The 14,101-nt window shown below is 36.6% G+C and overlaps 1 protein-coding gene across 1 annotated transcript; it reads right to left on the bottom strand.

The window, feature by feature from the left end:
* Positions 1 to 12,011: 12,011 nt before the first annotated feature.
* Positions 12,012 to 12,986, bottom strand: LOC101547024 (olfactory receptor 4C15-like). The gene has a single exon (XM_004622032.2). It carries the CDS (start codon positions 12,984 to 12,986, stop codon positions 12,012 to 12,014), a length of 975 nt encoding a protein of 324 aa, XP_004622089.2.
* Positions 12,987 to 14,101: the final 1,115 nt, after the last annotated feature.

Genomic DNA, 14,101 nt, shown 5'->3' with positions numbered 1-14,101 from the left:
CTACAACTGTGGACAACAGTTTTGGCCTCAGCTGCCTTTAATACAGAAACTATCACAAATTTTATGATATTGGCATATGTATTTGCTCTTTATTTAATATGTAGGAAACTATGAGGCTTACGAAACATATAAAATTTATTCTATAAATACAAAATATAAATATAATATAAAGTTAACCCCAAACTCACAACGTTAATAAAAAAAACCTTACCCATTCTTATTTGTGTTCAACTTTAATTTATTTCAGCAATGCCTGCCCAATGACATTGTATATTGCTACAGTTGTCTCCAAGACAGCAAGAGTATAAATAAAATACAACATTGTTCCATGAGTCAAACTTATATTGAAAGGGAAAAAAAGCATCATTTTATCTTAGGGTCCAAAGAGAAGAGACGGTAATGAAATGGATAATTGTTCAGAACCAAGGCAACTGACAAAAATGCAGGGCACTGCATAACTGAGTTTCAAATAGAAAAGATAGATATAGTAGTAAAAAAATGCAATAGTGTGAAAAATCAGGCAATTCATTCACAAATATATATTAATGTTCATGTCATAGTTTTACAAATATACTAATTTGATTAAATTAATCAAATAAGACTAATCACTATAATTAATTAGAATTAATGATTGCATTATTTAGTTTATCTGCGGATAACCATGTGCCACTGAAGAAAACCTCAGTCTTGGTGTCCCCTTCTAAACAGTGGTAACATATTTCAAACTGCCCAATCCACAAAGTCAAAAAATATTCTTATGCATATTTAGTATTTAGTATGCATAAGTCAGAAGATATTTTTAAATATTGAAGTCAACATTTTTATTAAGCAATGTATATAGCAATGCACACATGACAATATAATTAAATTAATACATTATATAATCAAAAATATAAATATCTATACCAGGTGATCAAGTTTGGATTTGGTTTAGGGACCACATTCAGTGTTATTCAGCACCTAGATATTCATGGCTCTGTGCCAGGACTCAATCCTGGGGGAACTCTCTAGCACAAGTTGGATGCCTGGATATAACCAGTGTTGGCTGTGTCAAAGACATGCATCTTATCTGCTGTACTATCACTTGACCGAGAAAGATATAAAGTGTTCTCAATTACATTATTAACCAAAAATTCGGTATTCCTTCCCCAAAATATTCAAAGGAAGGACATAGTGCTTATGAATCATCTAATTGTCTCCCTGGTAAAACGATTTTGCAGAGCTAAACTAGAGTGCTTATCCTGTGCAAAACACAAAATCTTGTGCTCAAGTTTTTCAATATCACAAACATTCCAGAAGGAATCTTATGGAACTCTAAATATGTTTCTATTCCCTTTGATCTATCACTGTCACTGTATTCCCATTGATCATTGATTTGCTCCTGTGGGCACCAGGAATGTCTCCATTGTGACACTTGTTGTTACTGTCTTTGGCATATTGAAAACGCCACTGTAGCTTGCCAGGCTCTGCTGTGCGGGCAGGATATTTTCAGTAGCTTGCTGGGCTCTCTGAGAGGGACCGTGGATTCAAACTGGGTAGGCTGCATGCAAGGCAAACACCCTATCCACTGTGCTATCACTCTAGTGCAAACATCACTGTAGTTAGACATATTTTTTGGATTCCTGAGAAATGAGAAATCCAGAAAACAAAAGTACAGCTGAGACAAGGCAAAGTGATGAATATGTTACATTTTACCTAACTTGCATTGAACCTGAAAATGAACATAAGTAGAGAAAACAGGTTTAAGGTCTTGAAATAACAGTTATTTCAATCTCTCCACCAAAAGTTTTCCTTCTTGTACGCAATATTTTTGAGTGCTTAAAGCATTTTGAATGGTCTTATTGATGCTAAATATTGTATGTCACTATGTTTTCCTTGAATTTACAAAGATTATAATCTCTATTTAAAGTGAAAATCCTGAGACAGAAAAATTCTGGAGTAACCCAGTGTGCAGTTAAGCTGCAGTATTTCATATTACAACCAAATTTTAGAACCTAAAATTCTATTAAATGTGTCTGTTGGATTATACCATCTACAGTTTTAAATCCTAATTTTCAATTTGAATTTCTTCCTTAAAATACACAAGTGTAATTATGAATCTCACCATGATTGTCAATTGAATGCTCTGGTCCTGGCAATCTCTAATTTTCCATTAAGTGACCAACAAGTGACTGTTGGGTCCAAATCTTATTTCTTCATCAGAGAGATAGAGGAAGAGCCACCCTAGTTGAAGACGCAGAGAATGTTCTCTACTGCTTGTGTAGCACTGAGATGAACATGGTTTTGAGAAGGAGGGAATAAGAAATCAAAGGTTTATCAATTAATTTCCCACTGGAATTGAGAGATGTTTACGTGAGACATCATGAACCTGTAGAATTGCATCACAATTCTCCCCAAGGTTGGGAATTTCCCACCTGTATGATTTCAAGTACTTTTAATGTTTTGGTTCAAGTGTTGGCAAAAATATTTTGTCCCTGAGCAATTATATTTTTACAGCACATAGGTATCTATGCTCCTGTTTCTATTTGAAGATCCTTTTATTACCTTCAGAAATAAAATATTTGTTATATGGAGATGGAATATAGTTTTTGTGGTAAAGGACAAATCTTCTATTTGCTAAAAAATATAATAGGGTATTATTCTGAGATAAGGCTCCATAATCAATCTGTAATGTGAAACAGAGCTAGTAATGTGCCATTTCATGTTTATTTAATAATAATATAAGCTAGAAATTTTGATAAGAAGTATGAATTAATTTAATAACATTTATTATTCTCTGTTTATGATTTTCATACTGCAGAACTTAAAAAATGATATATACTTTTTTAACAAGCAAAATATCTTTTTTTCAATACTTTACATAGTAATTTATCTGGAGGTTATTTCCAGGCAAATGTGGTAGAATTAAAGTTTAAAGCACCTAGTCCCGCTTTTGAAAATTAACACTGATAAATATGAGAATTTACCTCTGGGTTATGGATTATATTCTGCTGGGTCTCTATTTTTGTTCCTGGGTCACAGTTTTGATAACTATTACTTTATAATATAATTTAATGTCTGGAAACATGACCGACCAACCCATTTATAAAAATTTGTTTGCAAGAATTTTTTTTCTGTTTTAACTATTATGACCATTAATTTGCCTCACTGTTATTTAGGACACATGCGGTTATATGTTTGTTTTTGGTCTTCTGCCCACAGCCTGATGTTCAGAGTTTAATAATGACTGAACTCAGGAATCACTCACAAATTAAATGAGAAAGTTATACATGATTTATTTTAATATAAATAATACAAACTTTACTAATCCAATTGTCCATTCACCAAAATAATACTAATCTTCAAATAAAACATTGGGATTATTCCAAATATTAGTTTAGACTACAGTAATAGAGATGCTATATTAACCTTCGTCTAAAAAAGGTAAAATTTTAATATCTTAAAACTATAAAGACTCAATTGATTGTTACAAAATTTAAATGCACTTAGTTCCTACAGAGAAATAGAATGGAAAACATTGTTTTCTTTGAGATGGGTGGTAAATCAGAGTGCCAGAGTTCCTTTTAAATATTCCTTGTCTTTTGCCTCTTGTTCATTTATAATTTATATATTTCATATGAATGAGATATCAAATTTGTTTTTCTACTTCTGATAGATTTTTTTTAATCTGGTATCCTCCAGTTTCCTCCACTTTGCTGAAAGTAAGAAGAATTTTTTTTCTTTTTCTTTCTGATATTGTATTGATTAGGTAGTTTACAATATTTGATGACATTTTATATTAAAACGCCAATCCCACTACCATTACACCTTCCCATCCCTATGTTTCAAATGTTTTCATCTGAACCTCAATGCCTGCCCCAAAGCAGAACCAAAATAATATATACTGTATTGCTTGTTATGAAAAAAAATAATGCTGAAAATGCTACACAAAAGGATCCTTAGAGGAAAGGGAATGAAAATTGTTCTATTTTGACAAGGACGATTAAGACCTTCTATGAGAGATCATTAACTGTTGCTAAGTTTTGAGCTTTGTGTGCTTTTACATCTGTAATGTATACACACACAAACACACACACACACATATATGGGCTGGAGCAATAGCACAGCAGGTAGGGTGTTTGCCTTGCATGCAGACCACCCAGGTTCGATTCCTCCATCCCTCTCAGGGAAACTGGGAAGCTACTGAGAAAATCCTGCCTGCATGGCAGAGCCTGGTAAGCTACCCATGGTGTATTTGAATGCTAAAAACAGTAACAAGTCTCACAATGAAGACATTACTGGTGCCCACAGGAGCATATCAATGAACAAAGAGCCAACAGTGCTACAGTGCTATGTATAACTATTATCCTCTAAGATTGGTTGCCTACATTTTGAAACCGATCACATACCTTGCGGTTCTCATGGAGTACCACTACCCACTACCCAACCACTGCTACGCTCCAGACAGTTCTCTGGACACTCGAGAGGAACCTCATGCACGAGTGAGGCCACACAGAACCAGGTAAGTATAACTTTGCAACCTTGGTTTCCAGTCTCAACCAGACCCGGAAAGAAGATCCTCTGTCTGCCTCCTCCAATCTCCAGCACCTTAGGGAGGGGTCTACTCCAGTTCCCCACCCTACTGAAGCCAGATAAATACATCACTGCCAGACCTCCACTACCTCCGCTACACAACCACAGCCATGCTCTAGGCTGTTCTCTGGACACACCGTAAGACACTTAGTACACATTTTCCATAATTTCCATACCCCATAATTTGATGGGGTTCAAATATAGTGTGAACCATGGGAACATCTCTAAGGGCAATTGAAGACCGCCCTAAAAGCCTCCAGACTCTTTGAGAACCTAGAAAGCTACCAAGAGTACACCTCCCTCATGGCAGAGCCTGGCAAGCTACCTGTGGCATATTCGATTTGCCAAGAACAGTAACAACAATGGGCCTCACTCGCCTGACACCCAAAGACCCTTCAATATGGCAGCGTCAAGAAAGATGAGCAAGGGGAGGCTGGAAAATCTTAGGGATGAACTAGACTGCCAAAACAAAGAAAGACTAAATTGACTGTCTTTACTTTCAATGCATCTACGCTGGAATCGGTAGCATCCACCCAGGACCTGATGATCAAGTATGACATCATTGTTCTGACTGAACGAGAAGACATGGATCATATCATGCAATTTTTGAAACTGGAGAAGAACTATTCCTCGGAGCATGAGACAACAGAAGCATCGGTGGCATCGGTGTCCTTCTCAACACAAACTTGGCTATGAGCAATGATTCATTCGAATGCCTAACAATTCGAATCAGATGATTACGCTTGAATACGTGTGGCTCACTGGCTGCCGTATCTATCCTCATCATCTAGGAACCAATATACAACTTCGATGAAGAAGAAATTGAGAAGTTCTATATGGAGCTAGAGAAGTTCTATAAAGAAGACCACACCTTTTACAAGATCATTTTTGGTGATTTTCATGCCCAGATAGGACTGAGAATGTCCCCTGAAGAACCCCATATTGGGACCCATGGCCTAACATGGAATGTACAGAGTGCGGATTGCCTGAGTTCATGATGTCGACCAAGACTATCCATGGTAACACACAGTTCCAGAAGGCTGAATCTAAAAGCTGGACATGAGAGTCTCCCAGTGGACAGTTCCACAATGAAATTGACCACATTATATTCAATCGGAGGTTTTGCCTGATCGATGTTGCTCCTTTCCCAAAATTTCAAAGGGGATTGGACCACCATCTCCTTCATGCAAAATCCTACTTCACAGAGAGGGGAAAAAAAGTCTTCAAAGTTTAAGTATAAGAAGAAAACTCCCAGCATGACGACCAACTGCGAGCTCTTTGGCACTATTGCGACAACGTGTTAAGATGCCATCCTTGACAACATGGACAAAGAATATGATGGACTGGTTCAGCACTTCTATGACTTCGGGAAGAATGCCAAGAGTGAGAAAGCCACAAATAGATGCCTATCTTCAGAAACTCTGGAACTCATTCGCAATCCTCAGGCAACTGAAGTCAAGTACCCAAACATGATCTGCAATTATAGAAATAAATAATGGACATTGTGCTAGCTTTATCATAGTATCTACAATTTAATTAATTCATATTAAAATGTATGTTGTGTCTCTGTCTTCATATAGATACATAATCACATGCTTGTTTAAGAGTGAAATATCACACAAAAATACAATGGTGAAAGTCAGAAGAATGTTCATCTACTTAAAAAATAACTAGTTAGTTTTTCAATACTTCATGTATCATGGATCTAATTGAACCATTTATTTGGAATCCTCATTTATTAAGAGGATCAATGTGGCCCAGGTCAGAGGATTCAGAGTAAAGTTCATGTTGAGGAATCATAAAGCCAAATACCAAATGTCCAGAGCACTGAAGTTAAGAGACCCAAACATTAACAACCAAACTTAGAAAGGTGCCTGTTGGAAGGGCAGGCTGGAGGGGTGGGAGTGATATAGGAGGGAACATAGGAAAATTGATGGAGGAAAGTTAAAACTGGTGGTAGCATCGGAGCTGCAATAATGTAATTTTAAAAATCAACTATAAATAATTTTGTAAATAAGCGTGCTTTAATTTAAAAAGAAAATAAAACAATAATTTAAATTAAAAGGAAAACAATGAAATAAACAATTAAAATTAAACAAAAAACAAGAAATGTGCATGGAAATTAAAATATTTACTTAACCTAAAAACATAAAACTATTTTTGTAAAACATATGTACTGTTAAATCTTACTCACCCAAGAAAATTGAGTTTCATTTAAAAATGCTTTTGGATGTATGTTTATTGCAGCACTGTTTAAAATAGCCAGAATTTGAAAACAACCCAAGTGCCCGAGAACAGAAGACTTGTTAAAGAAACTTTGGTACATCTACACAGTGGAATACTATGCAGCTGTTAGAAAAGCCTGGAGCAATAGTACAGTGGGTAGGACATTTGTCTTGCATGGTATCAGCCCAGGTTAGATTCCTCCATCCCTCTTGGAGAGCCTGGAAAGCTATCAAGAGAGTATCCCATCCACATGGCAGAGCCTGAGAAGCTACCCTTAGTATACTTGATATGCCAAAAAAATAGTAACTAGTCTCACAATGCAGACTTTACTGGTACCCGCTCGAGCAAATAGATGAATAAAGCGACGACAGTGCTAACAGTGTGACAGTTAGAAAAGATGAAGTCTTGAAATTTGCCTATAAGTGGATGGACATGGAGATTATCATTCTAAGTGAAATGAGTCAGAAAGTGAGAGACAGACATAGGATTATTGCATTCATTTGTGTAATATAAAATATCATAATATGACACTAACACCTAAGGACAGTAAAAACAAGAGCCAAGAGAATTGCTTTGTGGTTTAGAAGCCAGCAACATGTGCTGGGGAAAGAGGCAGTTGGGATGGAAAAGGGACTACTAAGTTGGAGGGATCTCTTGGGATGGGAGATGTGTGCTGAAAGCAGGTAAAGGACCAAATATGACAGCTTTTCATATCTGTATTGAAAACTGTAATTCCCCAAAGTAGAGAGAGAATTAGAAGGAAGGTACCTGCCACAGAAGCAGGAGGTATATTGGGGTGGAGATGGCAGGAGGGATTTTGGTAACATTGGTGGTGGAAATCATACACTGGTGGAAGGATGGCTGTTCAATTTTAGTATGACTGAAACCCAATCAGGAAAGATTTGTAACTGTAACTCACAGTCATTCAATAATTTTTTAAATTCCATTTTGAAATGTGCCATACTTGAATCGCACCAATAGAACTAATACTAAACTTATCCAAAAAACTATAAAAATCTTTTCTTTTTCAAAATTTTATTTTATTATAGAAACATGAATTACAAGGTTATTCATAATTGGGTTTATGACACACGATGTTCTGTCACCAAGCCCACCACCTCTCCATCACCTGCCAAGATTTCCTCTCCTATGTACCTACCTCAGCCTGGCCTGCCATCTTTACAGGCACCTTTTAAATGTGATTATGAAAGGGGGCTACGGGGGCTGGATGGGAGGTGTACTGGAGTTTTGTTTGCTTTTGTTTTTTTTGTATTCTTTTTATTGGTGGTGGAATATGGGCACTAGTGAAGGGATGCTTGCTTCAGCATTGTATAACTGATTCATAAGCCAGAAAACATTGCAATTTTCCACATGGTGATTCAATAAAATAAATTTTTTATTAAAAATAAATAAATAAATAAATAAAACTTTTTCTTTAGTAAACCAAATGCTATTTTTAATTTCACTAGTATCAATAATAAAACAAGTTTCAACTAATAAAACAAATACAAATTTTATGAAATTCTATCAAAAATATCATTAAATAGACGTTTCCACCTTCTCTGGTTATTGCTATTGTCTTTGTGTTCAGGGAAGAAAGTTTCTAGAAAGAACCAGAGAGATAGTACAGCAAGTAGGGATCTTGTCTTAATAGAAGAGGACAGCAGTTAAATCAATTCCTAGCATATGGTTCGATATGATCCCCCCAACTATTACTAGGAATAATTCCTGATTGCAACACCAGAAGTATTTCATAAGCTTTGCCAATTTAACCCCTCCAACAACAAAAAATCATCTAGAGAAATCCTAATCACTGTATAAAGTATATAAAATTTAATCGACAGTTCCTATTGTTTTTTAGTTTAAATAGTTATCAGGAAGAGTGTCCAGGAATTTTTCTACTCATATTGAATTCTAATCCTATGCTAAAACACTGTTTATCTCTTTATCAAAATTTTCTTAGTATCATTTGTTTTATATTTCTAAGCTTTGAATTTCATTTTGATAAATATCTACAATAGTGATGTGGTTTACTATGAAGTATGCTCCATGTATTCCGTGTCTACTAGAAAATTTAATTGCAATATAGCCCTCTTTACTCTCAATGTGTTAATTTGCAATTATAACACAAATCTATAAAAAGTGTTATAGGTTTTATTAGTCACTATTTTAATAAGGACTTAAGAATAAAAATGTATAGATATGCATATGTTGCTCAAATAATGATAATGTCCAAAATATTGTCCTTAATTCAATGGAAAATGCCAAATCTTTATGTTAAATAGAGGAAAGATAATCCACTTTGTATGTTTGGAAATCCATAATTCTGATGGTTCTTTCCTCTTCTACAATTATCTGACTGTGAATCAGAGGGTTGAGTGAGTGTAGCCCATGAATAAAATACACCGCTACTTTTTCATTTTGAGAATGAATGCATCTGAATACACATCAAATAAGATCAAGATGAGAGCAAATGTGAGGGTGATTATGAAAAAAATTCACACTACTTCCTTCTCCACAATGCTGACTGACATTATAGAAGCTGAATTATTATACAGAAAAGACATGATTATGGGACCTGGAGGTCACACCCACAAACTACCTCTGGCTGCTGTATATGCTCCTTAATGACCATGATCCGAAGACACACAAAAGCATCTCGAAACTGAGAAGCTCGCTGCAGAGAAATCTAAAAACAGTACTTAGAGGAGCAGGTGACCAAAATTGTGGCAATGCAATAACTTATGATATTCATAACAAGCAATACAAAATAAAGTATGGGGAGATTGTCTGGCATAGAGGCAGGATGGAGGGGGCGGTAGGGGGTATACTTGAGTCTTTGGCAGTGGAAGATGTGCACTGCTGGAGCTTTAGGCGATCAATCACTGTATGACTGAAACTCAAACAGCGAGGCTTTGTAACTATATCATGCTGATTCAAAAACTAATAATAATGAAGATATAATGATTTAAAAATGAAAAAATCATTGATGTAAAGAGAGGGGTGCGGCAGGTTTATACAATTTCACCAAAACTCTTCAGTGCCACCCTTGAGAACATCATAGAATGAATGGAATGGAAAGGAATGGGAGTGAAGTAGATGGTCAGCAATTAGACCACCTCCACTTTGCTGATGACATCATTCTCATAATGCCAAACATTAGCCAAACAGCACAAATGCTGATGGACTTCGACCTCGAGTGTGGAAATGTTGGATTGCAGCTGAATCTCAACAAGACAATGTTCATGAAAAATGAACTGGTCCCTGCAGCTCCATTTGCTCTCAATGGAATGAACATCTCCGATTACAGCAGCTATGTGTACCTGGGTAGAGAAATCAAGATGAGGAAAGACTTGGTGCCAAAACTGAGCAGGAGAAAGAGAGCAGCGTGGAATGCATTCAAGAACATGGAAGAGGTGGTTAAGAGAAAAAAGAACCTCCAACTCCGGGCACATCTTTTCGATCCACCGTTCTTCCTGCACTAACATATGCCTCAGAGACCTGGGCCCTACACAAACATGATGAGAATTATATTAGGGTATCCCAAAGAGGAATCAAAAGGGCTATGCTGGAAATATAATGTCTCACTCAAGTGAGAGAAGGAATCCAGAGTTCTGACCTCAGGTCAAAAATCAGGGATGCTGTCTCATTTGCCAAGGCATCAAAAATCAGATAGGCAGGTCATGCAATGCGATTCAGAGAAGACCCTTTGACTATTCCTGTTACCGACTGGATTCCACGGGATGTCAGAAGGCCTCGTGGATGCCCACCAACTAGATGGTCAGTTTTCTTCATCAAATCTCTGAATGAACGAGTTGAGACTCTTCCTTTTCCTGGAGCGAGCAGGTATCATGGGGCTACACTAGCTCGAGACAGGGACAAATGGAGATGTTACTGGCACCCGCTCAAGCAAATCAAAGAACAACAGGACTATAAGTGATACAAGTAAATAAAAAATAAAATAAATTTAATATAATGATTAAAAAAAGGTAATGTGGAGTTCATGCCCATTTCAATCAGTTTAATCAATGACTGAATAAATTGCAGTCCTCTGACATCTTATTGCCTAGATCTCCCTCTCAGAGAACTTGGTCACTGTTTCTTTTGAAGTGCAGAAGCTTCTTAGTTTGATGTAGTCCCATTTGTTTATGTTTGCTTCCACTTGCATGGTCAGTGCTGTTTCATCCTTAAAGATGCTTTTAGCTTCAAATTCATGGAGAGTTCTACCTACATTTTCTTCTATGATTCAATAAAATTTATTTTTTTTTTAAAAAAAGGGAACTTGGTAAGGTACTGAGAGCATTCTGTGGTCAAGGAAGATCCTGGCAAGCTCTCCGTGGTGTATTTGGCATGGCGAATACAGTACAAATGAAGGGTCTCGTTCCCCTTACCCTTAAAGAGCCTTCATTGCTACTCCACTGAAGAAAACGAGAAAAGAGAGGCTACTAAATTTTCAGAGCTAGGATGAATGAACACATTACTGGTACACGCTCGAGCAAATCAATGATCAAGGGGATTACAGTGATGCAGTGATAACACAACATTTAAAAATAAAAAGCAGGAAGAAGTAATTTAAAATACCATAGGCCCTATAAATTTACCATGCTTAGATCCTATGAAAATGACCTAATTTTTATGCAAGAATATTTCAACAAGATTTCTTATCACACAAAATGGGAACTTTCGGTAATAATGAATTCACCGAGAAGTAACTGACTTAAAAATGAATTCTTTAACATTCTTAGTCTAAAATTACACCAAACGATAGATATAATCTGACTTATCTGAATACATCAAAGATAATGACTATATGTATAGATAAAAATATATCTATGTATGACTTTAACTCAATCACACTGCAACAAAGCTCGTTATTTACAGTTAATATAAAACATGCAGAACCTAAAACAATGCATCTCCAAAGAAATTGGGAATGGGGTGCCAGAGAAGAGTGTTTTCTGCCTCAGAAGTCTAATGTTTCTTTCAAATTTCAGTAAGAAGTTTAATTGGCATTTCAAAAAATATAATGCCTTAAATTAGTCGAGAACTTTTTCAGGATAATTTAATTTATTATTTTCTTTTACAATTTGTGTGATTTGGGAGGAGGGGCAGAAAAATATGAAAAGTCTGTGGGTTTATTCCTCACTTTGCACTCAGAGATCACTCTGATGCAATAAAGTTACATTTAACCTTTTTTTCCAAACAATTAGGCTTTACTTTGGAAAAGAAACAGTCATTAACCGGCTGCACAGTTTGCAAATGGCATTTTTCACCTCCTTATTTCTGAAAGCATAAATCAAAGGATTCACTAAAGGGGTTAGGATAGTGTAGAATATTGCCACGATTTTGTCAAAGGAGAAAGAAACTGGAGGCCGCGCATACTCAAATATACATGGAATAAAGAACAAAACCACAACAGCAACATGAGATCCACAGGTGGAGAGGGCTTTCCTCTGTCCTTCAGTGCTGTGGTTTCTCAGGGAGAACAAGATGACCCCATAGGACACTAGTAACATAAAGAAGATTAGGATGCAAAAGAATCCACTGTTGGCCGCAATCATAAGGCCAAAGCCATAGGTATCAGTGCAGGCAAGCTTCAGTAATGGGTACAATTCACAAATAAAGTGATCAATAACATTGGGACCACAGAAAGGAAGTTGTACAGTAAAAAGAATCTGTATAATGGAATGCAGAAAGCCCCCAGCCCAGGCTACTCCAACCAGAATGCCACAGAGCCTTGGGTTCATGATAGAAGTGTAGTGCAAGGGTTTGCAGATGGCCACATACCTGTCATAGGCCATGGCTGTGAGGACAATCATCTCTGCTCCAGCAAAGAAGTGTTGAGCAAAGTTCTGCATCATACAACCTACATAGGAGATGGTTTTCTTTTCATAGAGACAGTCTATGATCATTTTAGGTCCAATAGCTGAGATAAAACATGCATCCAGGAACGATAGAAAAACCAGGAAGAAGTACATGGGGGAGCCCAGGAGCGCTGGATTGCTGATGATGGCTGCCACAATCAGCAGGTTGACACAGATAGTTGCAATGTAGACAAATAAAAATATGACAAATACAATTTTCTGAACATCTGGATTCTGTGAAAATCCCAGGAAGACAAACTCGGTGACAAAGCTTTGATTTTCCATGCTTTTCCAGAAAACACTCAGAGCTTCCACACAGACCATCACAGCCTGCAAAAAAACTGACAAGGTTACATCAGATAAGTTTATTATTGTAGGCACTCACAATTGTGTTCATCCATGTGGTTCTTTCTATTCTGTGCTTCTTTTATTTTGGAAACCAAAACAAAAAAATAGCAGAATATTCTGCAAATCAATCATGTAATTTTTGGAATATTCAATTTTTAAGATATAAAATAGTGCTACAGAGAAAGCATCTCTAGAGCAACAAACCCAGATGTGACAGGATTGAGAAACTATTTTATTTCAGTTAACATCATAGATTACTTAGTCATAGTTTCCTAGAGAGTTGTTGTTAAAGGAGACTTTGAGCCATATATTAGTTCTGAAGCATCAGGACATGAATTTACTTGTCATGTTGAGCATCATATTGTAATCAAATGCAAACACATGTGAGATGTCCCTGATCAGAAGATTTTTTTATCCACAAATGGAAAAGGATGTCAGTGTCCTTTTAAAATCACAATCTTCACAACAATTTCTGTTTAAGTCTAATGTGATAGGACCTTTAAGATAAATTAATCAGGCCATATGAGAGGGAACTTCTATTAAAAATGTTGAGTTCTATAAATATACAAAGCACATTACAAAACAGGTGAGAACTCTCAATCCAGAAGAAGTCATACACTGGCTTATGCAGCAGGCCAGGATCCTCTCTCTGGGCTCCAGGGCTATTATATAAAGTGCTGTACAAAAGCCATTGGCTTGCTGGGATCCACACAACCCACAGAAGCTTGAGGTCCCTTCTTTAGTTACAGACTGCTTCTTTACTCCTGCATATTCCAAGGGGACAAATGAGTCATTTTCACTGAACTTGTGCTCAGTGGCTTGGCAGCCTCCTACCATACCACAATAACTCTAGCTTTAGCTTGATACTAGCCTCGATCTCCTATTTCCACAAAAAAATGAACCAAGTTAACCATGGTAGTAAGAAATCATAGACCCCTAAACTACAGCTGAAGTAGTGACATAGCCAAAGACACTAAAAGACTTCCTGAAATCCTTGCACAAAATTCTAAACAACTGCTGAGTGACAACCAAAGGTGTTGGAATAGTTCCAGCAGGGGAGCAACTCTCTAGGATCACAAGTCACAAAACAC

The sequence above is a fragment of the Sorex araneus genome, chromosome 6 (genome assembly GCF_027595985.1).
Source record: "Sorex araneus isolate mSorAra2 chromosome 6, mSorAra2.pri, whole genome shotgun sequence".
NCBI classification, from domain to species: domain Eukaryota; kingdom Metazoa; phylum Chordata; class Mammalia; order Eulipotyphla; family Soricidae; genus Sorex; species Sorex araneus.
This window is presented reverse-complemented; position numbering and strand designations above follow the sequence as displayed.

Coding starts and splice junctions, on each gene's coding strand:
- LOC101547024 (XM_004622032.2), bottom strand. CDS start 12,986: ATGGTCTGTGTGGAAGCTCTGAGTGTTTTCTGGAAAAGCATGGAAAAT.